The sequence below is a fragment of the Puma concolor genome, chromosome B3 (assembly GCF_028749965.1).
Source record: "Puma concolor isolate L17-30 chromosome B3, mPumCon1.1.hap2, whole genome shotgun sequence".
NCBI lineage: Eukaryota > Metazoa > Chordata > Mammalia > Carnivora > Felidae > Puma > Puma concolor.
This window is the reverse complement of record NC_141672.1, coordinates 83287871-83313789: the sequence shown is the minus strand read 5'-3', so window position 1 is coordinate 83313789 and position 25919 is coordinate 83287871. Positions and strand designations below refer to the sequence as shown.

The 25919-nt window shown below is 45.4% G+C and overlaps 1 protein-coding gene and 1 long non-coding RNA gene across 10 annotated transcripts in view; one reads left to right on the top strand and one right to left on the bottom strand.

Moving 5' to 3' along the window:
- Positions 1–1163: 1163 nt before the first annotated feature.
- Positions 1164–11942, bottom strand: LOC147580164 (uncharacterized). 2 transcript variants are annotated; one of them, XR_015252568.1, is made up of 3 exons: positions 11375–11942; positions 7974–8037; positions 1164–2005 (listed from the first exon to the last, which is right to left on the bottom strand). It is a non-coding gene; the product is annotated as an uncharacterized LOC147580164 (long non-coding RNA). The 2 variants fall into 2 exon arrangements; XR_015252567.1 differs by having other exon boundaries at positions 7974–8040; positions 11375–11941.
- Positions 11077–25919, top strand: part of MEIS2 (Meis homeobox 2) — a 209469-nt gene continuing 194626 nt past the window's right edge. For 3 of the 8 annotated variants that reach the window (XM_086710314.1, XM_086710320.1, XM_086710318.1), the window contains exons 1-6: positions 11705–11912; positions 12563–12795; positions 14352–14493; positions 15204–15254; positions 16238–16288; positions 17113–17262. In XM_086710314.1, coding sequence (XP_086566440.1) covers positions 11904–11912; positions 12563–12795; positions 14352–14493; positions 15204–15254; positions 16238–16288; positions 17113–17262 — 636 coding nt within the window. In that variant the 5' untranslated portion in view covers positions 11705–11903. Of the gene's footprint in view, positions 11350–11704; positions 11913–12562; positions 12796–14351; positions 14494–15203; positions 15255–16237; positions 16289–17112; positions 17263–25919 lie in introns of those variants that run through there. The other 5 variants (XM_086710315.1, XM_086710313.1, XM_086710317.1 and 2 more) reach the window with 4 other exon arrangements.

Here is a 25919-nt window from a genome sequence, read left to right as displayed (position 1 = left end):
TTAAATATAAATGAAACACGCACACACCCCGTTTGGGCGAGGGCAATCCCAGCCAGCGGACTTTGAAATGAAAACACGCTGAGGAGGGGTAGGTGGGAGGCCCAGCAGCAGCGGGGAGCGTTGTCGGTGACCGAAGGAGCTCTGGTGAATATCAGGTTCGGATTAGTGACAACTCAGAAGTCACGAAGGCGGTTGGGGGAGGGAGGTTTGCCAAGGTCTCTGAACTCCACGGAAGAGAGAGCGGCTTCCCTTGGCGCCGGGCGGAGCTGGGCGTACCCAGAGAGACCTCTGTCCCGGCCCCAGTGCTCACACCCTGCCCAGAGATTGAGTTTGTCAGCGATCATAAAATGGGAATTGATTATTCCAGCCACCATTGATTAGGGAAGAATGCTTACTGCAGCAGCAGGGGAAAGGTTAAGAGGAAATTGACCTTCTTCCTAGGTGACATAAAGTCATTAGGTAAATGAGATATTCACACAGGAGTTTTAAAAGGTCATGCTCAATTTTTATTTGTAGCCTGAAGAATCAACCTGGTGTGCGGCTTAGGGCAGGGACCCCGGTCTTCTGGGCGAGTGGACCGACAGGAAGAGAACTCCTGCCGCGTTGGGCAGGGGCACGGGTGCGGAGTGGATTATTGTCTTGGGAGGGTCATGTTGGAATTGGCAGGGGCCTTGGGACCCCCTCGCTTTGCACCTCCTGCCTGACCTGTGTATGCGTACCTCTGTGGAGGTCTGCCCTTCGCTCCCAGGTCTCCTGGGTTGCTTTCGCCGGCCAGCAAAGGGATGTCAGGCAAAGAAGGACAATTAAAAACCCTTACCCTACCAGAGCCGGCTACGTCTCACACAGAGTGAAAGTGTGTGTGTGTGCGTGTGTGTGTGTGTGTGTGTGTGTGTGTGTGTGTATTTAAGGAGAGTGAGAGATGTATTTATGCACATATTTATCCCTCTAATTATAGGAATTAATCCTCTTACTTATGACTAAAAGGTAACGTCGAAGGACGTCCCTTTGATGTGGAAAAGCATCATTTGTGACTCACATTCAGACTGATTAAGGAATAATTGTTGTTAAACGCTTTACAAGAGGAGAGTGTTTAATTGAGGGGCATTCGTAATTTTACGGCTTAGCACAAAATTAAACGTAATTAAAAACTCAGAAATTCCAACTGATTTTCCAATTATTTTTATTGTCTGAGCTAATTGTTACACAAGGGTATCACTTCTCCCCAAAGGCATTAAAAAAAAAAAAAAAAGGCAACAATACCTTTCCCAAATTTCCACTGAGAGGATTCAGAGCTCTCTCCAGGTACAGGCTAGGTAAAGGATCTTCCTCCTTTCCCTCCTCCCTCCGTCCCCGCCTTGTGCTCCTCCCTCCCCCACTGTAATTAAGCGTTTCAGCCACTCTCCCCTTTCTCTGAGTTCCTGCAACACCTTGGGATGTGAGAAAGTGATGGCAGTTCTCTTCTGCAGATCATTACAGCAAAACCTGGAAGTATCTGTAGAAGGCTGATGAATTTCTTGAAGTAACACTTGTCATACATGGTGGAGAGATTAAAAAAACCTAAGTAAACACAACTCTCTGGGGGCGATCCCTCGATGCCTCTGCCTTAGAGTGTGTGGCAGGAGGGAGGCAACACAGCAAGCGGGGCTGGGAGACATTTATAAATGCGCAAGAAGACACCCAGATGCATACAGTAAACTTTCTTTTGCTTTTCTAGTTTTTCTTGTTTTTAGTTGTTTGTTTGTTTGTTTGTTTGTTTTGAGAAATGAGTGGCTATGGAAAAGCTTCTCAGGAGGATTCTGGATTTTTTTTTTTTTTTTTAATGCTAGGATTGACAGCACAAAGCCAAGCTATCGTTGTATGAGTCACTTCTCTTAATGTCCAGATAGATTTATTTAAGTACAATACAAGGTTTATAAAAAGTGCTTCAATGTTGTGGAAATGAAAACGCATCCTTACAGCTCATCCAGAAGTGGCCCTGTCTTTCCTATCAGACTTGGAGGGAATCCTAGAAAATAAAAAAGCATAAAATTAGGCAGAATGTGAATTTATAAATTTCAATTAGTTTAGACTAAGTGTGGAGCAATGGAATGTTTGCGTTTCAGTAAGTGTCTTAATTTCTCTGTGATTTTTAGGATAGAGACTTCAGTGGATTCGAGCTTTCCATCAGGCTTTCCCATACACCCGCCCCCCCTAAAATAAATGATTGCCTCTGATCTGACGTGCCAGGTGAAAATGGGTAGAATTAAAACTGTCAATTCTGCTTCCAACTTGTGTCTTTTGATTGAGTTCAAAAGCTTTTAAAGGTAAAGCGTGCCGATCATTTATATGTATTATTTCTTTTTCTCCTATCACAGCTTCTAAGTAAAAGAAAACGTATTTATGTTTTCAAATTCATTTTCCCTGGAAGGTTTCAGTCTTCCAGGTAATTTGATGATGGACTCTGACACGTGGGAGGACGTGTGCCCGGCAACAGCCTGGTTTACACGAGTGCGCTGTGGAGGTACGTTGAAGTCCGGTTTTTCCATTTTTCTACCTAACTGGTTTATTTGGAGCTGAGATGTGGATATTTAAACCAGAAGCTTTCCAAATGCTACATACTATTTCGGAGAAAAGGCTGGAGTAGGCAGAATTGGGAAGAAAGAGGAAGGCTCCCTTTGAAAGTTAGAAATGGTGAAAAAGACATGTAATCCGATGTGGAAAATTGAGTGAAAGAGGCAGTGCACACTTTAGCTTAGGCAAAGATTACTGAGTCCTTTGAAGAAACTGACACGGATTTTCCAGAGATGGGAGGAAAGAGAGAGATGGAATGGGGGTGGGAGAATCCTAGGGTGGGCATTTTATGTAAATGAGTAAATTCGAAATGTAGTACAAATCCAGGATAGTGAAAGTGACAGTTCTGACAGTATTGACAACATAAATATATGTTTGAACACTGCACTTTCAGACACTTAACCGATGAAGCAATACAAAAATTCGACTACAATATTTCAAATAATCGACATTGATGTTTTGATACATCATTTTTATACTCCAAATCGATCTATCACTCTGGGGCTGGTCAATTTTAAGTAAAAATGGGCTGCAATTATTTGCACCTTAGCTAATGATGACCTCATAACAGTCCTCAATTAATTACACCAGTTTCTTCCTGTGGTGTTGGGGGGCTTGGAGGGGAGGCAAATCTTGAGAAACAAAACCTATGATTGTGTCACACACACACCCTACTTTCTATTCCATTTTTTGAGATTATGGGGAGGGGGCAGAATTTCAGAATTAGGAAGGGGTCTTTGGTGATCACATACACTGCAGGCTGAGCTCCCCTCATTTCAAGTAGCCGCTGGGTGGAATATGGTTTTCACTTTTACTTTGCAAGGTCAAAACTAAATTTCAGAGAATGCAAGAAAGTTGAGTGAGTCTAAATCTTCCCCAGGCCCCATATCCTTTCCTCAGTTTCATGGGAGATTTGCTCAAAGGGAGAACTGAAGATTTTTCTAAGGCTTAGAATGTGGTGTGTGTCTGGGGGTGGGGGGTGGAGAATAAGAATTTTAAAGAGAGTATCTAAAGCATCCAGCTGAAGTTGGATCTCTCCTTTCTCCCCTATCCCCTCTGATTGCTTTCCACACCCCGCTGAGGGTTTATAGGCTACTGTTTAAAAAAAAATAACAAAAACCACAATAAGAAATAAGACAAATCTCTTCGAGAAAGGCGGGAGGACGTTGGTGAGTACTGCATCCTCAAGCGTGAGTTCCTGCAGTTTCTGTGTTGGCTTTCTCTTCTCTGCCCGGTGGGCTCGCCAGTGAGCTCTCTCTCCATCCCACTTTTCTTTCCCACTGCTCTTTAAATTTGATGTGGTCATGGGGTGGGGGCTGGAAAAGCTAGCTCATTTTGAAAAAGAAATCTTGGACAGGCCCAGGATACAAACTTGAGCAGCGCATTATATGATATAGGCATCCCGAAGGCAGGAGAAAGTGTTGGGGATGGGGGTGAAGAATGAGTGCCCAGTGTTCTTCCGAAGTCCAGGCGAGAGCTGCTGCTTGCTCCCCAACCCCTTCCCTGAGAAGTTCTGGGACCCTTTCTTTAAACTCACACTGAGCCTAGGCCTCCCGACCTAAAACTTAGCTGGTCTCCACTAGTCAGGATTCCAGTGTCTGATTTCTTTCCTCCAAACTTCACAAATGCAGTTTTAATCCCCTCCAAACCACTACCAGCTGAGACGCTGGGACACAAGCAACATTTTCAGCAACACCCGCATGCTAATCAAAGACAAAGGTGGCGGGTGACCCACACTGGGTGAAGGTGGGAGCCCTGTAAGAGCTCCTTTGCCGGAGCATCACCTGGTTCTGAGGGTATCAGCCTCTGACCGGATCTTTCCAAGCCATCTGCGCTGGGAGTAGGGGTTGGAGCTAGAAGAAGGGCAGCAGGAGGAAAGAAGAGGAAAAGGATCAAGATAGTAAGCCAAAGAAACTAGAGAAAGAGAAAGAAGAAGGGAGGAAGGAAGAGAGCGCGGGAAGGAGCCAGAGACTGCGAGAGCGAGCGAGCGCACGTCGTGTTTGGAGCCCCGCCAGATAGCGCTAGAGGGCTATTTATTGAAATACTTTACTTCTGCGAGATGGTGAAGCAGCTAAAATTGGGAGAAATAAGACATAAGATAGAGTAAAAGGAAAGAAAGCACAATGATTCTACCATATCTTAGTTAAGACAATAAATTGTGGAGTACTTTCTTATTAATGGGGGTGGGGGAATACATGGTAGAAAGCCGAAGTGAGGAAAAGACCAAAAAACAAACAAAAAAGGTCCCCTTCTATCTCTTGATCCCAACTAGGAAGAGAGTGAGCAAAGTTAGCAGGTAAGGAAGGAAGTGTAATTCTTCCTAGTCCAACTTCCAGAGATGCTGGCACATGGCTGGGAAGGTCAAGAACAGTTCACAAGGATGAGCTGAGGTTTATAGAGAAGAGATATTTTTAACGTAATAAATGGCTGCAAGGGAATGGGGGAGGGAGAAGCAAACACATTATTGGAACCGCCAAATAAAATATATATCAAAAATTCCAACTGTCAGCCAGCAGGTCTGGAGCAGAAGAGAGTCCCTCTGCCTTTGTCCCAGTGATGCTGGGCTCAAGGCTGCCTCTGCAGGGCTGCAATCAAACATCCTGAATGACAATTTATAAAGCCTTTGGTAAGCTTGGAGAAAGAATTAGACTACAAAAATTCACTGTCGCGTTCAGACCTCAAAGAACAGTGAAACAGATGGAGAGAGAAGACCTAGTGACAGAGGTGAAGTCCAAAGAGAGAGTGACAAAGAATGAAATACTATGATCCTCTTTACTTGCTCAGGTCAGTAATGAAGGAAAGAAAACTTCTTTCAAATAATACTTCAAAGTATCGATTTTGTTTTATTCTAAAAATTCTAGCATCGCACACATCTAGCTTCTCCTTTAAAATTGAACTTTCCTTCTAAGTGAAACATTTTTAAAATCAAAGGAATGATATCTTTTTTCCATACCAGCAAACAGAAAAACAGAACCTACACACACACACACACACACACACACACACACACACCTGCTTAACCCAAAATACTCCCAATTCAAAACATTAACTAAAGTTACAAATAAGATTAAGGTTGGATTTATTTGCTCCTCTAGCAAGCCATCAATTATTCTAACTATTGTAGGAAGACAAAAAGGATTTAAACCCAGTGATTTTAATACACAGATTAACACTTCGGACCTCACAGTTCTGAGGAATTTGAAGTTATCTGTGCTGAGGACCTATAACTTTCTGGAAGAAAAAAAAAAAAAAAAAGATCAAACAGGAGCACAGACTTCTTAAGGAAGGTGGGCCAATTCACCTAAAATAGAGTCTAGGTTCATAAATGCTCATTTCAAATTAAGTACTCTCCATAAAGCTAGTGCCCTTTAAATTGAGTAACTGTATTGGGATTCAAATATTCTTTTTAAATCTTAAATGTTGCCTATAATAGCATTCCATGTTGAGTCAAAAAAGAAGAGGAAAAATAGAAAAGAAGGAGTTCTCAGAAGTCTTAGGGATGCTTCAATAAGAAAGAAGTGATTAAAAACAGACTAGACTCTTAAATTTGAGAGGCCCATCCCCCCTCCCATTCACCCCCCCCCCCCCACCAGATCAGGTCCCCTCCCTTTCACCTCTTTTTTAATACAGTGCCCCACCCCCACTCCAGAGCTAAGTAGCAGATTTGGGATTCTGAAGAAATAGGTTTCAGCATCCATATTTGTTCTGGGGCACTTGTAAAATGCGATTTGTAGAGGGTCTTTAGCCTTCTGATTGTCTTTGAATTGTTTTTACTGAAACAGATCTTTTGCAGTTAATGAGTCCCCACGCAGCTGGACAGCTCCTCTCGGACACTGAGAACTCTAACCCCAAAATGACCCCAATTTGACACCGCAAGATGAAATTTTACCGCCTGTTAAAACCATTTCCAGCCTGGGCAAAGGGAGCTGACTGTTGACGGAGGTGTGCGCCGCCTCCTGCGACCCCCATCTCGCGCCTGTCTCCAGGGCCTGCCCCACCTACTTTCCCTTCACCCCAAATGTGGAAGAACAGATGAGCCTCTCCGCCTGGGTGGGGGTGCAGAGGCTGAGTGAGACTGGAGCATCAGCAGCATAATTATCAGGCTAGAAATCAGAAAGTGTGTGTACCCCACTGCTTTGGAATCGCTTCTATCGGACCGGCAACACTGAAGGAGGTAGGGGGATATCAGGAAGTTCTTAAATGTTTTTTAGCTCTGTTAATAAAACATCAGCAAGTTGGTGATTAAAAGTAATAGTCTGAATTCATCAGAATGACCAAGAACGGACACCCTGAATCACCTCCAACTTGATCTTGTGTGTAATCTATTGCCCTGCGATGCTATTTTACACGTACAGTTTCATAAATGAATGCAACTAGGTAAGTGAAATCTCTTTAGTCGCATGAAATTCGGGATTCTCTCCTTAGGCAATCAGTGAATTTTAAAATCATGCAGACTTTCCTCCATTCGGGCTTCATTTTTAACACTCGCACTTCTAAACTGAAGTCTTCGGAGTTAAAGATGATTGTGGTTTTTTGTTTTTGTTTTTTCCCTCTGACTCTATCTTAAAATGTCCTATTTCTATCTCCCTCCTACATCAACCAGATTATCCCTGTAGTTTGCATTAATGTATGCAATACAATGCAAAAGAAGTTACAGAATATTAGAAAGTAAGGAAGAAAGGAGTTCGGGTTAAAATGACTTCTGCCTTGCCCAAAGGATTAAAACACAAGAAAAATCGAGTTTCAGCCTTCTTTCTTTTGTAGAACCCAAGATTATCACGGAATAATCAACCCATTATTAGCCTACCAACTGTTTGAAAATACAGAAATCATCAATCGCTCTGAACTGTTTTTTACCCGAATGCATTGCCAAGTATGAAATTTATATATTTCTTAACACTCGTGAAGTTTTTCAAAATAAAGGCTGTGGGGGATGCTAACTCACTTCACGGCATCATTATGAAAAAAAAAAAAGTGGTGGTAAAGGCAGCATAAGGTAGAAACCTTCAGTGTTTAAACTCGGCAATGCAGAGATTTGTTTCCAAGTTGATCTTTATAAAAGGAGCGTTTATCAAGGAAATTGAGTTCCTTTTTAAAAAGAGAAGTGACGCTTACTACACAGGCTGTTTAAAACAACAATAACCCTATTGGCGACAATACGTACACAATACTGAAAATACGGAACAACTGGAAGAATAACTAAAAATCACTACGAACTTCTCAGCGGCGCTGCACGGGGAACTCGGAAACAGCAATTTCAAGATCTCTAGTAGCAAACCCTCCGCAGGCGGAGACTAGATTGTTATTTTTCTCTCAGCCTTCCCGCCCCGGCTAAACTGAATTCTCATAACTGCCGCTTGAAACAAAATTCTGCAAGACAACTTTTTTTTTTTTCTTTTTGTCTTCTTTCCTTTTCTACTCACCTTTTCTTACATGTCGACGAGCAACTCAGCAACAAATAAGGAGGATGCTTTTAATCTTGGAGTTCTTCTAGGGAAAAAAAAAAAATGAAAAGGTGGAGGGGGACGGACCCTCCCCACAACCTGCAGATTTCATACCCGTTGGATCATACAGGCTTGAAGCCCGGCGTAAAAGTGGCTGAAAATCTGGTCTAGACTCTTCTCCGAAGCTCCGAGCGCCGGGCCGGCCCCTGCTGTGGTCACCCCGGCAAATAACCCGAGGTCCACAGCCCCGCTCCCTGGCGTCGCGCTACCCTCGCCTCTGACAGCCCCACCGCACTATTTTTATATGTGAGGGCCGATTTCCCGCAGACATCATTGTTATGATGGCTCATTTAATCAAACTGTTTAATTGCTCTGGTAATCACTATCATCATCACAGGTGCTCAATCATTCATCATTTTTGGAGGGCTTTATTGACCTCCGGAGCTCATTCCCCAGCCCTATTAAAACGGGGCCAAATTTCTCCGACTTAGCTTGGAGTCTCTGCAGGCTGCGATCTAAGCTCAGTTGAGTGTTGCCTGAAAGCTTACAGTGAAGCAGAGAAGATGTAAAGCCCCCCCCCCCACCCCATCCGCGCGCCTCTCTCTCTCTCTCTCTCTCTCTCTCTCTCACACACACACACACACACACACACACACACACTGCTTTATTTTTCTCTGTGCTTCCCATCCCCCGGGAAGTCGGGTCAAAATTGCGCGCGGAAAATATGCTACTTTCTACTATCCAGAATGAATTCAAAGTTGCAGAGGGAGTCGGCTGTTGAGGAACAGTCTGTTTTCGATTCCCTGAGCCAGGGACCATGAACCGGACAAGAGCGAGTTGCTGAGTAAAGGGTGCGCTCGGAGCAACCAGGGCAGGACTGCATGGCTGGCGGGAGCAGGGGGGGGCGGAGGGGGCAGCTGCGCAGAGCGCGCAGGGTGACCATAACTCCGCCCCCAGCTCGAGGCTCGGAGTGATTGACGCACCGCCACCGTGAAACCGGCGGCGTCGAGGTGAGGCTGGGTGCAGCTCCTGCCGGGGATTGGGTGAGACACCCGCCAGAACTAACTTTTTACACAAAACAGTGTAGGATAGTTACCTTCCTCCCCCCTGCCCCTAACTCTCGTCCTTTCCCTTTTTGGAAAAGTTCGCTCGTAGTCGGCCGGTCTTCCCGATCCCGAGAAATTGTACGGTATAATTAACACAACCTTTAGCTGGCGATACCGCTCTCCGGCCTCTGCGCCCTGGGCGACCACAACAAAGCTGGGAGGGAGTACCGGCCAATTCTCCTTGAATGGCATCTTTCTCCCTCCCTCTCTATCCGGTGCTTCCCAGCTCTAAGTGAGATCCACTTCGGAAGCGCACACTAGTGGCGCGCGCGCGCGCACACACACACACACACACACACACACACACTCCCTCCTGGCGACATCAGACAACATCAAACACCCAAACGACTCCTCCCCACTTCCTCCCTCCCAATTCCATCGCGGCCCCCAGAGACTCTCCAGGGTGGCCCTTGTCCGCACCGCTTGGAGACAGTGCGGAGTTAAGCTGATCTCTTCTTGTCCTGAAAAAAAATAAATGTTGACAAGGGCGCTGGATGTGCACAGGGAAGAAAGTACCACTTAAAAATAACAAAAACGAAAACAAACAAAAAAACCTCTAAGCCGGCAGTGGTACGATTTGCACAGCCAGCTGCCCCTGGATGTTAGCAGAAAGTCCTCAGGGGCGCAGTAATCGGCTGGCAGAGGCATAGGGGCCCGCGGAATTAAAAGGAACAAAAGCAAGATCGCCATTCCAATCGTCCCCAACACGACCCCGTTAGGCTTGAGCCTGGTGTGATGGGAAAATGAACTAGAAGTAAGTTTGAAAAAAAAAAAATTTACAAGATCTGAGGCTGTACCGTACTTTCCCTGTGGTTTTCTGCAGTTTTCCTCTCTGCGCTCTCCCTGTCCTCTTCATTCTCTCCCTCTTTCCTCGCTCGCGCGCGCCCGCCCGCATGCGCGCGCCCTCTCGCTCTCTCTCTCTCTCTCTCTCTCTCTCTCTCTCTCTCGCACACACACACACACACACACACACACACAGTCCTCTTCCTCCGGCTCGCCCCCCCCCCCGCCCCCCCCCCGGCCGTCCCCGCGGAGAACCAGGCTCGCTGATTTGCTCGGGTCCGCGAGGCTCCTGCCTCCCCTCCCCCCCTCCCCCCGCCTCCCCCGCCCCCCCAGCCGGGGCCGTCCGATCGCACTCGCTGCATATCAGAGGCTCGGCGCGGCGCGCTCCTCCTCGCTCCCGCTCCCCACTCCCGGGATGTGTCTCCGCCGTACGACGGGCTATGGCCACCACGACTTCCGGGTTCCGTCATTTCGTTCTCCCGCCGCCGACCCGCGCCGCCAAACTGAGGCTCTTCTATAAGCCAGGCAGCAGCCAACCTGCCAACACCTACTGACACTCACTCATCTCCCAGAGAGAGAAAGAGAGCGCGAGAGAGCGAGCGCGAGAGAGCGAGCGCGAGTGAGAGCGAGCGAGCGAGAAAGAGAGAGAGGGAGAGACAAAATACCTACCAGGAAAGGGGGGGAGGAAGTCCAATTTTTGCAAACTATTCAATTTTTTTCTTGATTTTTCCCCTCTGCTTTCTTTGAACGATACTTTAAAGAGAGAGGATCATATCATAGATACCGCGGGGGCCAAGCTAAAAGAGGGGGGGAGGGGGGAGGAAAAATTCAAGAAGCAGAAACCCCTCGCGGAGTTTTACTGGAAGAAAAAAAACGGGTCTGAAAGATTCCTCCTCTTCATCATCATCAACCATCATTCATTCACTACCTTGACATTCCGGGCTTTGATTGACAGCTGGAGTGGCAAAAAGCCATGAAACACGACAGTTCGGTTACATGTGGGCTGCTGACGGGCCGCTCGTAACCTTCAGTTCGGGGGCTTGACAATTTTTTTTTCTTCTTTTTCTTCTTTTTCTTTTCTTTCTTTTTTTTTTTTTTTTTCAACTGAGGGGAAGAGAAGAGAAAGAGGGGGAAAGGAGGACCGAAGAGGAGGAGGAGGGGAGGGGGGAGGAGGAGGAGGTGGAGGAGGAGGAGGAGGAAGATCAGGAGGAGGAGGAAGAAGAGGAAAAAAGAGAAAAAGAAGAAATATCACAGAAAAAAAAAAAAAACCTCTTCGTTGTCTTGCCTGGGCTTTTTTTTCCCCCCCTAAAAATAACATATTGGAGAATTGGGAGAAGTCTTTTTGGTTTGGAAAAAAAAAAAAAAAAAAGGAATCTTCAGCCTAGATCACTTTCTTATCCGGACTGGGATATTAAATATACGACACATCCAGGAGTTTATTGGAGCGCAGACTGATGGCGCAAAGGGTAGGTTTAAATCTCCAACACTTACCTAGATATAAATCCTCTCTTAAGAGGGGCCTGTCCCGATGCCTCCTCTCCCTTCAACGCTGCTGCTGCTGCTCGCTGCTTGATGATGGCGGCCAGTATTTAAAAAAATAGCAGCAAAATTATTCATCGGCTTTTCCCCCCCGTGCCTCTGCGTGTGTGCGAGTGTGTGTGCGTGCGTGTGTGCGTGTCTGGGCGCGCGTGTTCCAGCGCTGTGCGAGCGGGCGGGCGGCGAGTGCGTGTGAGTGGTGTGTGTGCGTGTGCAATTGTTACACGCTTTCGCCTCGCTCCAGCTTTTACCCCAGCAGCGCGATTCCCCCGGTTCTCCTGCTGCCGCCGCTGCCGCTGCTGCGCCGCTGCCGCCGCTGCTCCCGCGGCTCGGGGCGGGCACGGGCTGCGTAGGAGCCGCCGCCGCCGCCGGGGCCGCCGCTGGGGCCGCGCTGCCGCAGCCGCTGCGCCGCCGCCTAGACTAGCCTGGGCTGCTTGTTTTGTCTCTGAAATTGACAAGGACGCAGGGAATCCGCTGCTAAATAATGTTTCTGGTAACTTTCACGTTATTCCCCCCCCCCTCCCCTCCGCTCCCTGCCCCCGGGGAGGCACTGGCCCCAGTCTTCCCTCGTCCTCGGCGTTCTCCTCCTGATTATTAGCGTTTTTCTTCTCTTTATTTTGTTTCATTTCGCCTTTTGATTTATTGGATCCTCGGGAGGAGGCGAAGGGGGGTTAGGGGTGGGATCCGGGGCTTCCTTCTCACACTAACTCCACTTCTCCCTCGGTTGGCTCGCTATGGTTCTGCTGCCTCTGGCCCGAGCGGGACCTCCCGACGCCCCCTCGGTCCCTGGCCTCACTGCCCCCTCTCCCTGCTCTAAACGCTGCTCTTGGTTCATACTTTTTCATTTTAAAATTTAAAAACATTTCCCCCCGCAACTTTCAACTCGTTGTTTCGGCTGGTTTGGTTTCTGTGTGTTCAACTCGTGCTCGGTACTTTTCTCCTTTCTGACTTTGTTTTTATTCCTCTCTCTCTCTCTTTCTTTCTCTCCTGCCTGCCCCCGCTGCCCTTCGCCTTTCTCCCTCCACCCTTCCTCTATTCCTTCCCCACTCCTCTCCCGGCTCTCTTCTCCCATCTTCTTTTTCTATTCCCCCTTGGCTCTCCCTCACCTCCTGCGCCCCCCTCCCCTTTGCCGGGTTCCGACAGTACGATGAGCTGCCCCATTACGGCGGGATGGACGGAGTAGGGGTGCCTGCTTCCATGTACGGAGACCCTCACGCGCCGCGGCCGATCCCTCCGGTTCACCACCTGAACCACGGGCCGCCGCTCCACGCCACGCAGCACTACGGCGCGCACGCCCCGCACCCCAATGTCATGCCGGCCAGCATGGGATCCGCTGTCAACGACGCCTTGAAGCGGGACAAGGACGCGATCTATGGGTAAACCAACCGCCCCCCCCTCCCGACCCAGCATACTGTTTGTGAGTGCGAGTGTGTGTTCGTCTCTTTGGGGGTTGAGGGGATGGTCGGCTAAGTGGGGAGTTGTTTCTGCGGGGGGGGGGGGTGGGGTGGGGGGCGGGGGGGGGGAACCGCTTGCCTTCAGAAAGGAGAGAAGGGGGCCTGCTCTTCTTCGCCTGGTGTAAATCCCCGAAAGATAAAGCCTGTTCCACCCCCATAGCCCAGTCACTCCGGACCCCACAACCCAGAGTGACTGAGTCCTGAGAATCTTGCCAGGGCCTTCTCCCCAAGGACGGGATTCCTGGCCAAAGGACGCAGAGCTGGTCCTTCCAGGCCCCCTAACAGAGGCCTTGACGAAGGAGAAAGTTTCCTGCCGATGAGGAGCAACTTTGTTGTTTTTTTCCCCCCTCTTCTGTTTCCTACCGAGAGTCTGGGAGTCACTAAATGCAGCTTGAGCTGGGATCAGGGCTGCTTCTGTCGGCCAGGAAGTCCTAATCACCCACTTCTTAATTCTCTGTAAATAAAGGGGGTAGACCTTGAAGTGCAGCGGGGTGGAAGGGACTGCTGCTTGCACAGAGCTGCTCTTAGGAGGAGTGAGGGAGATGGCTGGAAATTCCGCGTTTTATATCCTGAGAGATTTCGGACAGGGATGGCGGTGCCCGGTCCAAAAGTGTACCGCTCGGGCTCTCCCAGTTGAGAGTAGGTGGGGAAGGCGGCGGTTTGCCGAGGGGAGGGGACGGCTGGTCAACGGCCACGGAGCCTGAAGCCAGAGGCCGCAAGCATCCCGAAGTGGAGCTAAACCGCCCGAAGGAACACAAAGGGCAGACGCGCACGCACACTTCCAAGTTTTAACACTCGATTTATTTGTTTTTGCCTGCTGGAGAAATGTGGTCTTTGGAAGGAAGCTCCTCGGCGTTTAACATTCCTATTATTTTGGCCCCCACGCCCGGGCTTTACTAGAAGTAGAGCAAACAAGTTTATAAGGCAAGGGGGTAGAGAGGTTAGAAAAGGACCCTCTCCGATTTAGATTTAGGAAATGCCACTTCGGGCGTCTATGTGGGTGAAGCCTTCGGCCTCCTTCGAAATGACCATTAATGTGCAGAGCTAAAGCAATTAAAAAAAAAAAAACCCCGTAGTATTCCATTCTTGAGAGGTCAGGGCTGGGTATGGGGTTGGTTCTGCGGCCTCTGTAGTATGGGGATTGGGTCTGGATCAGCTCCGGGCTCCAGACTGCCTGAGCTGCTCGGATGTTTCATTATTTCCCACTGAGGCTCTTCTTACTCGGCGGGCTGCAGTGGCCAGGGGCTTCTCCCACCAGACCTGAGGGACTCCTGAGCTGAGGGAAAGGGCCAGGCCGTTTTTTCCTTTCTGTTTCTGGCCCAGGCTCGGCTGACTGAGGAAGGCTTGTAAAGTGTGATGCGTGCTTGTTTTATGAAAGAAGGAATCCGAACCCTCCAAACTTGTTGATTACAGTTCTCGCTCCTTCCCCTCTGCACCCCGTCTCCGTGTGTGTGTCTCTGCGTGGCGCTGCCCGTTAGGCACCCGTTGTTTCCTCTGTTAGCTCTGGTCTTTGAGAAGTGCGAGCTGGCGACCTGCACTCCCCGGGAACCCGGAGTGGCCGGCGGAGACGTCTGCTCCTCCGACTCCTTCAACGAGGACATCGCGGTCTTCGCCAAGCAGGTCCAGCCTTCTTGACCCACTCACCCTCCTGCAGACCCTCACCACCCCCTCCCCTTTCCTCAGAGCTTTACATGAAAGAGGAGGAAAAGGCAGGGACACCCGATCTGTTCCTCTGGCCCAGTCCGAGCGCTACGCCTCCTCCCCATCCCTGAGCCTGGAGGCGAACTGGAAGCGGAGATAAATATGGGTGTTTGTTTTTCCCCCCAGCCAGGAATACAGGGGCTCGACCCTCGAATTAAAGTTGACCTGCTCCTAATCTGGGGCTTGGCCTTTTCCCCGCCTGCAGCTACTAGAACAAGAATTGGGGATAGGGGTGGTGAGGAACCCGAGAGTGCCTGGGAGGGGAGGAAGCCGGGCGCCTGGTGGGGCGGTCAGCGCGGGCAGTAAGGTGAGGAAGGCTGAGAGCCACTGTCCCTTAGAGGGCTGAATAAGAGGGTACTCGGGCCTGGAGCAGGGCCCTGAATTTCCAGCTGCAGCTCAGCATTTCCGGGTACCCCTTAATGGGGCTAGGAGCAGGAGGCCCAGTACTTTTTCAAGCAACCGCACTATTTTAAGGCACTAGTTTGTGCCCTGTGTTTTACCAAAGCCTCTCTCCTCTTCGCGGCCGCTGACTCTCCACCTTCCCCACTCATGCACTTTAGTCCGTGACAGGGATTTCCTTCTTTCAAGTTGGGCTGGTAATTCATGTTGACTTTCCCTGCTTCTTCCAGGTTCGTGCGGAAAAGCCACTTTTTTCCTCAAACCCAGAGCTGGACAATTTGGTAAGGCTCACTGTTTCTTCCCTTTCCCCAGCCTGGGCCCCTTTCCTTGCCTGGAAGCACCCACTTGCCCCTGGAGCTCCGGGGAGTTGGAGCAGAACCCTGTTTTGAGGCTCCAAAGCGACGGGGGTGGGGGGTGGGGGGGGGGAAGGGAACAGTTTTGAGCCCCTGAAAGGAAGAGGGGAGGTAAGGGGTGAGGGGTGGTTGTAGGGGAGAGCAGAGGCCAGCGAGCAGCAGGCGGGGACACAGCGCCCCGAGTGTGAGCAGTGGATGAGTCCCGGGTCTCGGCCCGGGAGTGAGGCTTCGAGAAGTGAGTTATTTCCTCTCTTTGCCGGGGTAGGCAGCCGAGCCCCCAGCAGCTAACCCGAAGGAAGTAACCGCTGGCCCAGCGGAGGGCGGGCGGGGAGTTGGGAGGTGTGTGTGTTGCGGGGGGGGGGGGGGGGGGGGGGGGTCCTGGGGCAGGCCCGCGCAGGCCACTTTTAGGTGCGATTCTTTTGCTAATTTGCACAATTTCAATATTAAAAGTACTTAAATCCGCTTTCAAAGGCCCTGCCTCACCATTCATCTTGAGTATTTCCTTCTTTAGTAAGGACGGGTTTTGCTGGGTGTGCTGTAAAAAGCTTTCTCTCTCCGAAGCTTTTTTTTTTTTTTTTTTTAATTTGGCCTGAGGTCGAAAGAGGGGACGGTTAAAGACTCAGGCGGGGAAGGAAGGCCTGGCCCTAGGAAAGCAGTCCTTCCAAATAGCTCAGTGAACACAGGGGGCAAAGATATTAGACGCCTCGGCTCAGGTTGAGTCAGATTCCTACCCCGTGGCCAATGAGGCAGAGATGATCAGTAATCACTTGGTTTTTCTGATGATTTCTTGATGTGTGGGTTTTGCCTGGCCACTTGCCTGTTTCTTCTCCCCAGCTCAATTCCCCCACCACCCCCCACTCAGGGCTTTGAGTCACAGAGCCCTAACTCCACACTCCAAACTTTTCTTTCAGATGATCCAAGCAATACAAGTACTAAGGTTTCATCTCTTGGAGTTAGAAAAGGTAAGCAGGGAATGACACTCCCTACTTTGATTTAGCCACTTCCCTCTCTCCGTTGAGTCGGGATGTCTTCTGCCAATCTCCAGGCTGAGGCTCTGAGCACCTGGAGGTTTTGAGCAACTTGTTACTATGTCCTTCCTTCAAACTGCTCCTCAACCCAAGGGCTCAGAGGATGGGTGAATTAGGACAGCTCTGCTGTGTGCCACCCACCCCCCCCCCTCCCCGCCCTGTCTTTTTCCCTAGGCATTCAGGATTATTTTGAAATGCAGCAAACCATTTGTGTTACTGGACATTCAGCCTGCTTGCGTCTCTATTAGCTTAGCTCACCCTCAGACCAGAGCGCGCATTAGGTACACGCAGGGGGAAATCATCCTCGCTGGGCTGTCTTCACATTGCTCTCCAGCTCAGTCACTTTCCCCTGGAAACATATGAAACTCTTAGCTTGTTGAATCGCAGATGCCAATGCTGTTCCCAGTTCCAGCGTTCTAACATTTTGATGTTATCATCAGATTGGATCCCCCCCCCCAACCCCACCTCCGGACTCCCAGTCTGAACCCAGTTATTTCCAGTCTTGTTTCTACTCCCTTTATTGTAACTTGTTGCTCAGGGAAGTCTCTGGAGAATAATATCTGTTGCAACAATTGCTCTATTGTTTCCTCGCCTTCAAGTATTACACCCATTAATTAGAGTTAGTTTGGAAGAGGTTGCACTGTTGCTCTTTCCAAATGTAACCCTGCATCCTGATTTTTTTTCCCTTTAAAAATGAAACAAAACAATAACAACAACAACAACATGAGCTGAACCTTCCACCATGACCCTCCCCTTAGGTCCACGAACTGTGTGATAACTTCTGCCATCGGTACATTAGCTGTTTGAAGGGGAAAATGCCCATCGACCTTGTCATTGATGAAAGGGACGGCAGCTCCAAGTCAGATCACGAAGAACTTTCAGGCTCCTCTACAAATCTCGCTGACCATGTAAGTCTGAGAGCCCTTTGGCATTCTTTTGAGACTACTGGGTACAGCATTTTTTAAAAAGTTGTTGTAACATTTAGCTAAGCTCAAACTTGGTTTTCTTGTTAGGGGATTTGGTCTCTTTGGGGGTCTTTTCTCCCTTTCTCACCACCTCTGCCACACCTTTCATCTTCCTTTGCCCTTTCCTGCCCCCCTTCCTTATTTATGTGGAGAACCAAAGAAACCAGGGAGTTGATAGAGTGATTTGTGCTCTTAATGTGTAAAGTTTCCTGGATTTGGTGACTTGAGTGTTAGCAAATTGTCTGTTTGATATGGTGACTGCTGCCTTTTCTGCTTCCCAACTCTGTGTAATCAGTGCGGCAGGGACCCAGAGGCAAGTCAGCTAGATGGACAGGGTGGGGGAGAGAGCACTGAAGGACAAGAGACAATTGGGGAGGGAGGGCCAACTTCCCAGTCCCTCACAGAGATGACAATCCTGAGAATTATTGACAATCTTGCATTGCATTAGAAAGGAAAGAAGGAGTGAACACATTACAATTCTCTGAGCTTTTGCTCTATAGAAACTTATTGTCAGTATATGGACTTATTGCCAAGTGCCTGAAGCATCTTTATAATAAAAGACAGTAACTTTGATGAAACAGTTATTAACAATGTATTACAGAAAGCTGAAGCGAATTGCGATTGAGTAACCATAGGTTAGTGGTTGAATTTTAACACTTAAACAGTTGGTGAATGAAGACAGAGTATAGTAAGGAGTGACTGTGTATGTCAGTCTAGGAGGGGAGATTTCTTTCTATTCTCTGTTTTTAATCCTATTTTGGAACTGATCTAGGGAGCCTGATGCTTTAAAAAAAAAAAAAAGGAAAAAAAAAGCATATGTAGTGAGACTGAAAATTTGAAAAAGAAGCAAAGAGAAGAAAGATTGCAGCTGGTAGGAAAGGCAAGAGTGGCGAGGTTAAAGAGTGGGTGTGAACAGCAGTTTATTTATAGGAACTCAAGCCTGGGGTGGGGGACAGGGTGTCTATAGATTATATTCAATTGAGCTTACAACCTAAGTGATATAGGCTATAGTCTAATAACTGGCTGACTGAAATACTAATTTAGCATGTTGTGGAGTTAAACAGCTTTGAGGCTTGAAGGCAGTTTGTACCATTAGCACAACTGTCCACCCCCCCCTACCCCCACCCCATTCTTGGTTATTAAGAGGAATGGGTTGAGAGGCCTGGAGAGTAAACCTTCTGTGAGATTCTTTACCTTTCCCCTACCTCCCCCCAAAAAGTTTTGAAAATATACAGGCATACATTTTAATTATTAGCCTTTGTACTGTATGGAAATCTAGCCTAAGAACAAAAGTTAAGAAAGAAAAAGAAAGAAAGAAAGAAAGAAGGAAAGAAAGAAAGAAAGAAAGAAAGAAAGAAAGAAAGAAAGAAAGAAAGAAAGAAAGAAAGAAAGAAAGAAAGAAAGAAAGAAAGAAAAAGAAAACCTCAGTCCTGGTTGTCTAGTTCTGAGACAGAATAAATGCTATGGCATTGAAAGTTCCTGTGCCTGTCTTTACTCTTGGCTTTTCCCATCACAATGGGGGAACTTTGGGGGGCTCTTTTGTATTTGAGTATATTAACAAAAATCAAAAGGGTGCAGCAAGCAGCTACGGAAAGTTTACTTGCTGATATGTGGCATTGTGACGTGTGGCTGTTGTCTATAAGGCCAGACACCACCTTAGAAATATTTGTTTGTTGTCGTCATTTGTTTATTTTCATAGCTTCCTCTTTCTCAATTCATATGCATGCTGCAGTATTGGGGGAATGAGAAGGATGTAGTTACCTGATTTGTAGAATGAGAGGTTCACAGTTATCTGCAGCCCAAAACGTTTCTCTCGTGACATTTCTGGGGGTCTCGACTACTTGATTCTCTAGCTTCTTGGCAACTGTTTTCGATGTATGGAACTAGAACATGCTGATGTTTACACAGAAGAGATAAGATAAACTAGGCTGTTTAGAGGATTGGCTGATCGACAGTGCCAGTTTATGAAACTATTGTAATATTTAAATTACACTCAAGTAGTCGGTGGTACCTAAGAGGATAGGGCTTTAATAATTTAACAATCATCATCTTTGGATAAAAGAGTCAACTGTAACATTTGTTGCTCCTCTTTCAGGCCCCCAATCAAATAAAGATGACAACTGATTTATTTTGAACCCACGAGGGCTTGCCACCTCATTGGGCATCATAATTTAAAGCCTTCTATTTCCTAGAGATCTGAACTATAACATTTTTACTTTAGCCCCCTGCTATTTGTTTTGCAAGGAAGCAATAATTTGTTCCACCAGCACACCGAGTGGGAAATGGCGAGGTTTGCTACCGACTGGAATTTTATGCGGGGCATGAGAGAAAACCTTGGAGAGTTTTCACCATTTTTTGATATTTCTGTGCCATAGGTATATTGATTGTATTCATTAGCAGGCATCTGCCTACAAAGTGTATTCTCTTAGTTTCTGCCTCTCCTGCCAGCGCGCTCTCCCTTAACCCCCCACCAGCAAGAAAAGGGAAAATACCGTAGAACTACTACCTGAAAAGTGGTATGAGGGGGACATTTTCAGCATGTAAATGTGTCCAATTTGAATCTCCAGGTTTATTTTTTCATTTGCTTTGATATGCATATTTAATACATTGCCCCAGGCTGGATCTCATTTGGTGCATGCTGGTGCAGGGGTGATGATGAGCCACTTCAGAAGGACTGAGACAGCGTGTTGTTTTCTCTGTTTTATCTGTTGGCCCACTATTCTGATCTACTGCGCTTCCTCATGGTTTTATTTGCACATGAAATGCCGAGAGCATTTCAACTTATTGGCTATGAATAATGACAGCTAAAAAAGAAGTGTAGTTTAATTTGTTGTGTGCCAAGGTTTCTCTTGTGGAGGTGACAGTTTGTGACAGCTGTTTGACACCCCAAAACACATACACCTCTATACTTATTAAGCGGTATCAAGCTGCATTGTGTGTGTGTGTGTGTGTGTGTGTGTATGTGTGTGTGTGTGTGTGTGTGTTTAAGGAAGGATCGGGCAAGGAGAGAGAGAGTGAAAGAGAGAAAAGAAAGAATAAGTGTGTAATTCTGTGTAGTAGAAAGCAGAGGGACAAGCGTCAGGAACAAAATATTAGGTGCCAACCTAGACTTCTATTTTCTTATTAAAAAATTTGAAAATAAAACTGAATGAAAGTACTTGCTACAAATACCTTGAAAGCAAGTATTTTTGGCAGACTTTTAGGAATGGGTTTTATATACGATTCCACAGTGTATCAGGCTGTTGTCATGCTGATCTCACATTCTGTAATTTTATGTGAATAATCTGATGTAATGTTGATAAAAAGACAACCATAATGTCTTAACCTTTTGTACATTACATCCGTTAAAGATACTGAATTCGTTCATTTATTATCGAGGCGTACATGATGGGCATAATGATAAAAGGAAATTTGGAATTAAACAGAAGATAAAATTTGCAACATTGGCTCCTGTTTTGTTGTTTTTAATAAATTCGTAATGAATGCTTGCGTTTTTATATTCTAGTATAGTTTATCTTATTTTCTTATTAAACGTAAGAGTAATTATTATAGGTAGGGAACAACTGTTACAGTATTCTTTGGAATAATGGGAAGAAGGAAATAAGATAGTGAAAGGAAATGGAACTCTATATTTCAGCTGCAATTCATGTTAAGTTTCCCAGGCATCCAAATTTATTATGTTTAAAATAAACATATCAAGAAACCAATTCTTTTAAAAAAAGACAAAACTTTCAACTTGAAAACTGTTATGGAAAATTCATGCTTTTCCTGGTCTGTAGTGTTTCTAAATAATAGGTGATCTCCACATTTTCTACTTTACATAATTTTAGATCAAGTCTTTAGATCCAGTGCAAGCTAATAAAATCTTTCTTTAAGTTTACGTTGAAAGATATTACGTATCTTTAGATCAGCATTAGATAAATGAAACATGTCTGTTTGAAATACATTCTCTGGGCCAAGGTCCATTTGCCTGAAGTGCATATTATTATTCCTAATTAATGTTCATGAGGAACTACATTTTACTTATTTATTATTATTTGTTTAGGTGAATTAAGTATAGGGAAGAAAATACAACTGTAGCTGTTAACAGTTAGTGACAGGTGCCTTAAAATTGACTGGCTCTGATAATATGATACATAAAAGAAAAACATTTTAATTTCTATGTTGAAAGCTGTAACTTAACTGAAGATATGCTGTTTTTTTTCTTTTGCATCTCTGGATCTGTCAAGTTATTTTTTTCTGTGTATACAGTTCTTTTAAATGGGCTAAGTTAGAGGGGAGTCTCCCCAGAACCTTGTCCCTGACAGAATGCGGGCAAGTGTCCAGACATAAATGCTATTAGTACCTGGAAATCTAGCAGGGATTAGGCGGTGAGGAAAGGGATAGGTTTAAGTGATTGGCCTATAGGATATCAAAGGGGAAATAATGGGATTTGATAATAATATTAATAATACAAATGATTTATTTTGTCAGATAGTTTCTTAAGTTCTAGTATAGGATTAGACCTTCCTGTGTGTTACCCGAGGCCTCTAGGGACCCATTCCGGAAAAGTTCTCCCTCCAAGTTCTGTCCACCAACTCACCATGGCTGGGGTCATGGGTTTTCTGTTGTTATTGTTGTATAGCTTCTGAAGGTTGATAGTTCCTATGTCAATTTCCATCAAAAATAATTATGTTATTTAAATCCCTTTGGTTGAGCAGCTGAAGTATGTTTTCAGTGTAACTGTGATGAGATGAAATCAAACAAAGGTGCCCTTGACAACCACTGACATTCACGATCAGATTAAAATTTGGATATTTTAAAAATTGATTTTGTATTTTTTTCAGACTGAATGCTTTATGGAATATTCCAACGCAATTCAAAATTATAGGAGACATGTTATAATATGATGGCATATCAACAAAATAAGAAATTTCTCTCTTTTCTAAAAGCTGATCCATTTGATGGAGGAATCCATTTTTTTTTTTTTTTTTAATTTTGGAATTTGTTTTTGGAATTTGCTAAGAGCACTTGCTACTACTTTGAGAGTTAGTCACCTATTAATTCCCAAAGCTCAGTGGAGGGTGGAAGCAAGGAGCTGAGGGAAAGACCCCAGCTCTATTTACATTTTTAAAGAGTGAGTCCATGTTCTGAAAGCATGCGTGCTTCTCCTGAGTTCTTGTGTCAACTTTAGAATAATGAAGTTGAAATTCCAACATTTTTTCAAACCATACAATTAACATTTTAACTTCTGTAGGCTTGCATACCTGATGACAGGAGTCTTCATCTGATTTTAAAAAATAGTAATTTTTGCAAAATGTTAATTAGGAGCTACAATATCATAAAGTCATAGGAAATATGTAAGATACTAATTGTCTATACCGATGCAAGCATATCTTGCCTTTGTTGTTTAAACATATTGAGCCAAATTAGTTTTGCATGCTTCGTTTGCTGGTTAAAATGTCTTTATATATGTTTGCTCTTGCTTTCCACCTACAAGCGCATATTCTGAATTACTTTACCGTATTGTCCAAGTTCACGTATAGTTTTTGGCTTGGTGTTATAGATCGTGTTTTAGTTGTATAGGTTCTAGAAAATCAAATGCTTATTGTAAGTATTTTTTAATAATAGAAATAAGAAGTAGGAGTGACCTTAGGGATTATCTTGCCTAACTTCTTAATTTTAAAGAGATAAAGGAAACAAGTCCCAGGGAAATGAAGTGCATCACTTGCTTAAGGCCACATGATCGGTTAGAGGTGGCACCCTAGTGACTTAATTCGAATCTAATGCTTTCTCCCCTATACCACATCCATTGATTCATCTTCTCGTTTGGGGTCTAAGATGAGTTCCAGATTATTTTAGAAAGAATGTGTGTGTAGTATGGCTTTCCCCCCCCCCCCCCCCCCGAATCCTAATACATTTTACTTCCTCATTCAGTTTTGTATTTATTTAGAAACGCTCATACATTTTGTTCCATTCTTTTTGCAATGTGAGAATCATGAGCTTTGTGGAATCATTTAAACAGGGCAATCCTACCAATTCACCAGGACTGATTAAGTATTTTCTTATGGGCAGGTCCCCACAGAAATGCCATAATGGTGTAAAATGTTACAATTTCCACCATATCTGCAACTTCAACAAAAAAGGCGTACATATGTTTTGCTTCCTATGCCCGGAGACTCCTGTCCTCTCTGTGCTCTTTCCCAGATTTAGCAGAATTCAATGATGGTGCTAAATCATTTTTTTTTTTTTTTAATTTCAAGGGAGAAAACACTGGCAGAATTGTGTTTTCTAGGGAAAGCTGTGTGTAAATGAGAAACAGAGGAGAGCAGCAGAGTGATCTCCTGTGGCCCCGCTACTACAAGCTCTCCCCATCTTGTCTCATGCTTTTATATTAATTACAACTTGCATTATCAGCTGTGAGTCTGTAGCCCAGCAAATAGAAAATACTGCCCCTGGAGACCTAGCTTCTTGTATCTATTTTCCATCTCCTTCTATTGTGCTCCACTCAGTATTCACTGCTTTTCTCCTGCTAACACTGCTCTTTAACGCAATTACGTAAGAGCAAGAAAAGTACCGTATTTGACTCCCAATTATTAAAGCCACTGGGAATAGAAACATGTTCACTCCTTGCCCTCGGGTGTCTTCGTGATACTTTGGCTGAAGAACAGGACATACATAGTGGAATGCATATACCTGAGTGCTCACCCCCACGCATGCACTCAGAGAGCATTTCTCTTTCTTTTCCACATACATCATGTGTTTTACATGCTTTCGTATGCCACTTCGGTTTCAAGATTCACTAAACTTCTGCATATAATTTGGCAGAAAGCCAGGCAGTTTATTCTTGAAGGATGTAAACTTGGAAACTATCTAGGGAGGGAAAAAAAAAAAGAAGAAGAAAGAAGTTGTGATACAAACAAATATTTCAGTCTAAGGAGAAAAAAAAAAAAACAGTGTTATGGGTAAAGGATTACACTTTATCTGTCCACATAGGTTGTAATTTTTTATGACCAGGAAGGTAGCAATTTTTTATGGACCAGATTATCAGTATTTGTCATGTTTGCCATTTCACACGCCTTGCCCCTCCCTGTCTCTTCTCTCAAGAGAAGTCCCCCTGGGTGATCGAGTCACCCTGGTGTAGCTGAATGTGAACAACTTTGTGGAGCTTCTCAGCCCTGAAGCCCTGGAGAGATACATCTGTTTTTCCTACTTTCAACTTAAATGAATGCCAGGGTGGGTATTCCTTAGTTTTGATCAGACTCCCAAACGAGGTCATAATACTTGAGACATTCCATATGGAAACCCAACATCTTATGACACTTGTTGGGGACAGCATTTTTGAGGATGTGAAGGAGAAAAGAAGAGAAAAAGACAGGGGCATGGCACGTGAAATGGTGAACATGAGCAAATTCTAGGATGGGCTGAAAACCGGAGATCCAACTCCCTTGGAGGAGCCAGCTGCTTCTAAAGTAATGTTTGCTGATGTGGCTTATTTCTCACTCCTTTACTTTAGAAAACACCTCCTCCTCCTCCTCAGAAAACCACTGGAAGAAGTATACTAAATTGTAAATTAATGAGGTCTGTCTTTAAAAACTCAGCACAGGTTTGACTGATAAGGACAAACCAGTATTTTCAGTTGCTGGAAGTCCTTCTGAGCAGTTAGTTCAAACCACTCTAGTGCCCAGACAGAACAACTTGCTCCAGCTTCGTTTGAATGATGATATAATCGTTGTCGGATGACATTTACCTTAAAACATAGTTGAGATGTTAGTGGCTAATTATTGCAATTTTCATGAGGGGTGAGGAGTTTTTCTAGCAGCCTGCTTAATAAAAAGACTGCAGTGCATAAAATTAACATCACTTGCTGTATACACTGAAAAGTTTAGCCTAGGTGAATGTGTTACAGTTATTTCTGAAAGAAGGCTCTCACCAGTGTGGTTGTAGGACTAAACCAATGCCACGCCATTGTTTCCTAACCCCCCCTCAACCCCCCGTGCAATTCTTCTAGCTCTTTATCTGATTACCATCCAGCAAACAGCTGACTCGAAGAGGCTGCAAAGCTTGAAGAGCCCCTGTTTTCTCTTTGCCTTTAGCTGGAAACTGTTGGAGTGGTTTCTAACTCTGATAAAAAGAGAAGTCACAGGCATGACTTTGTCTTAGTACAGGCAGCACAGAACCTTGATTTTCATTTCTTTCTACTCAACTTTGTTCCCTAATCTACTTTCTAAAACATATCTTCAGAGATCTAAACCTGTGCTGTATTTATAATCACAAAATTTCTGCTTGGGGTTTCCACTTGGAATCAGTTGCTTGCCTGATGGCATTGCCAGTAGCCTTGTTTTGAGACAGATATTACTGATCTACAGAGCTTTGGGTCATTTCGTCATCTTTCACAGATGCCAACTATTAATTTGCACTCAGTTTATAGCAGACCTGTAGAGGAGAAGAGAATGGTTTTTTGTTGTTGTTCCAAATAAGAATAGTCCCCATTTTGTCTCCCCATGGCTTCTTGATTTTATTTTAATACAACTTTATATTCTGTATACACATTACAGAGTTGATGTAGAAGAAAGTGATAGACTAATTTCTTTTCTTCTGGATAAACTATATATAATGAC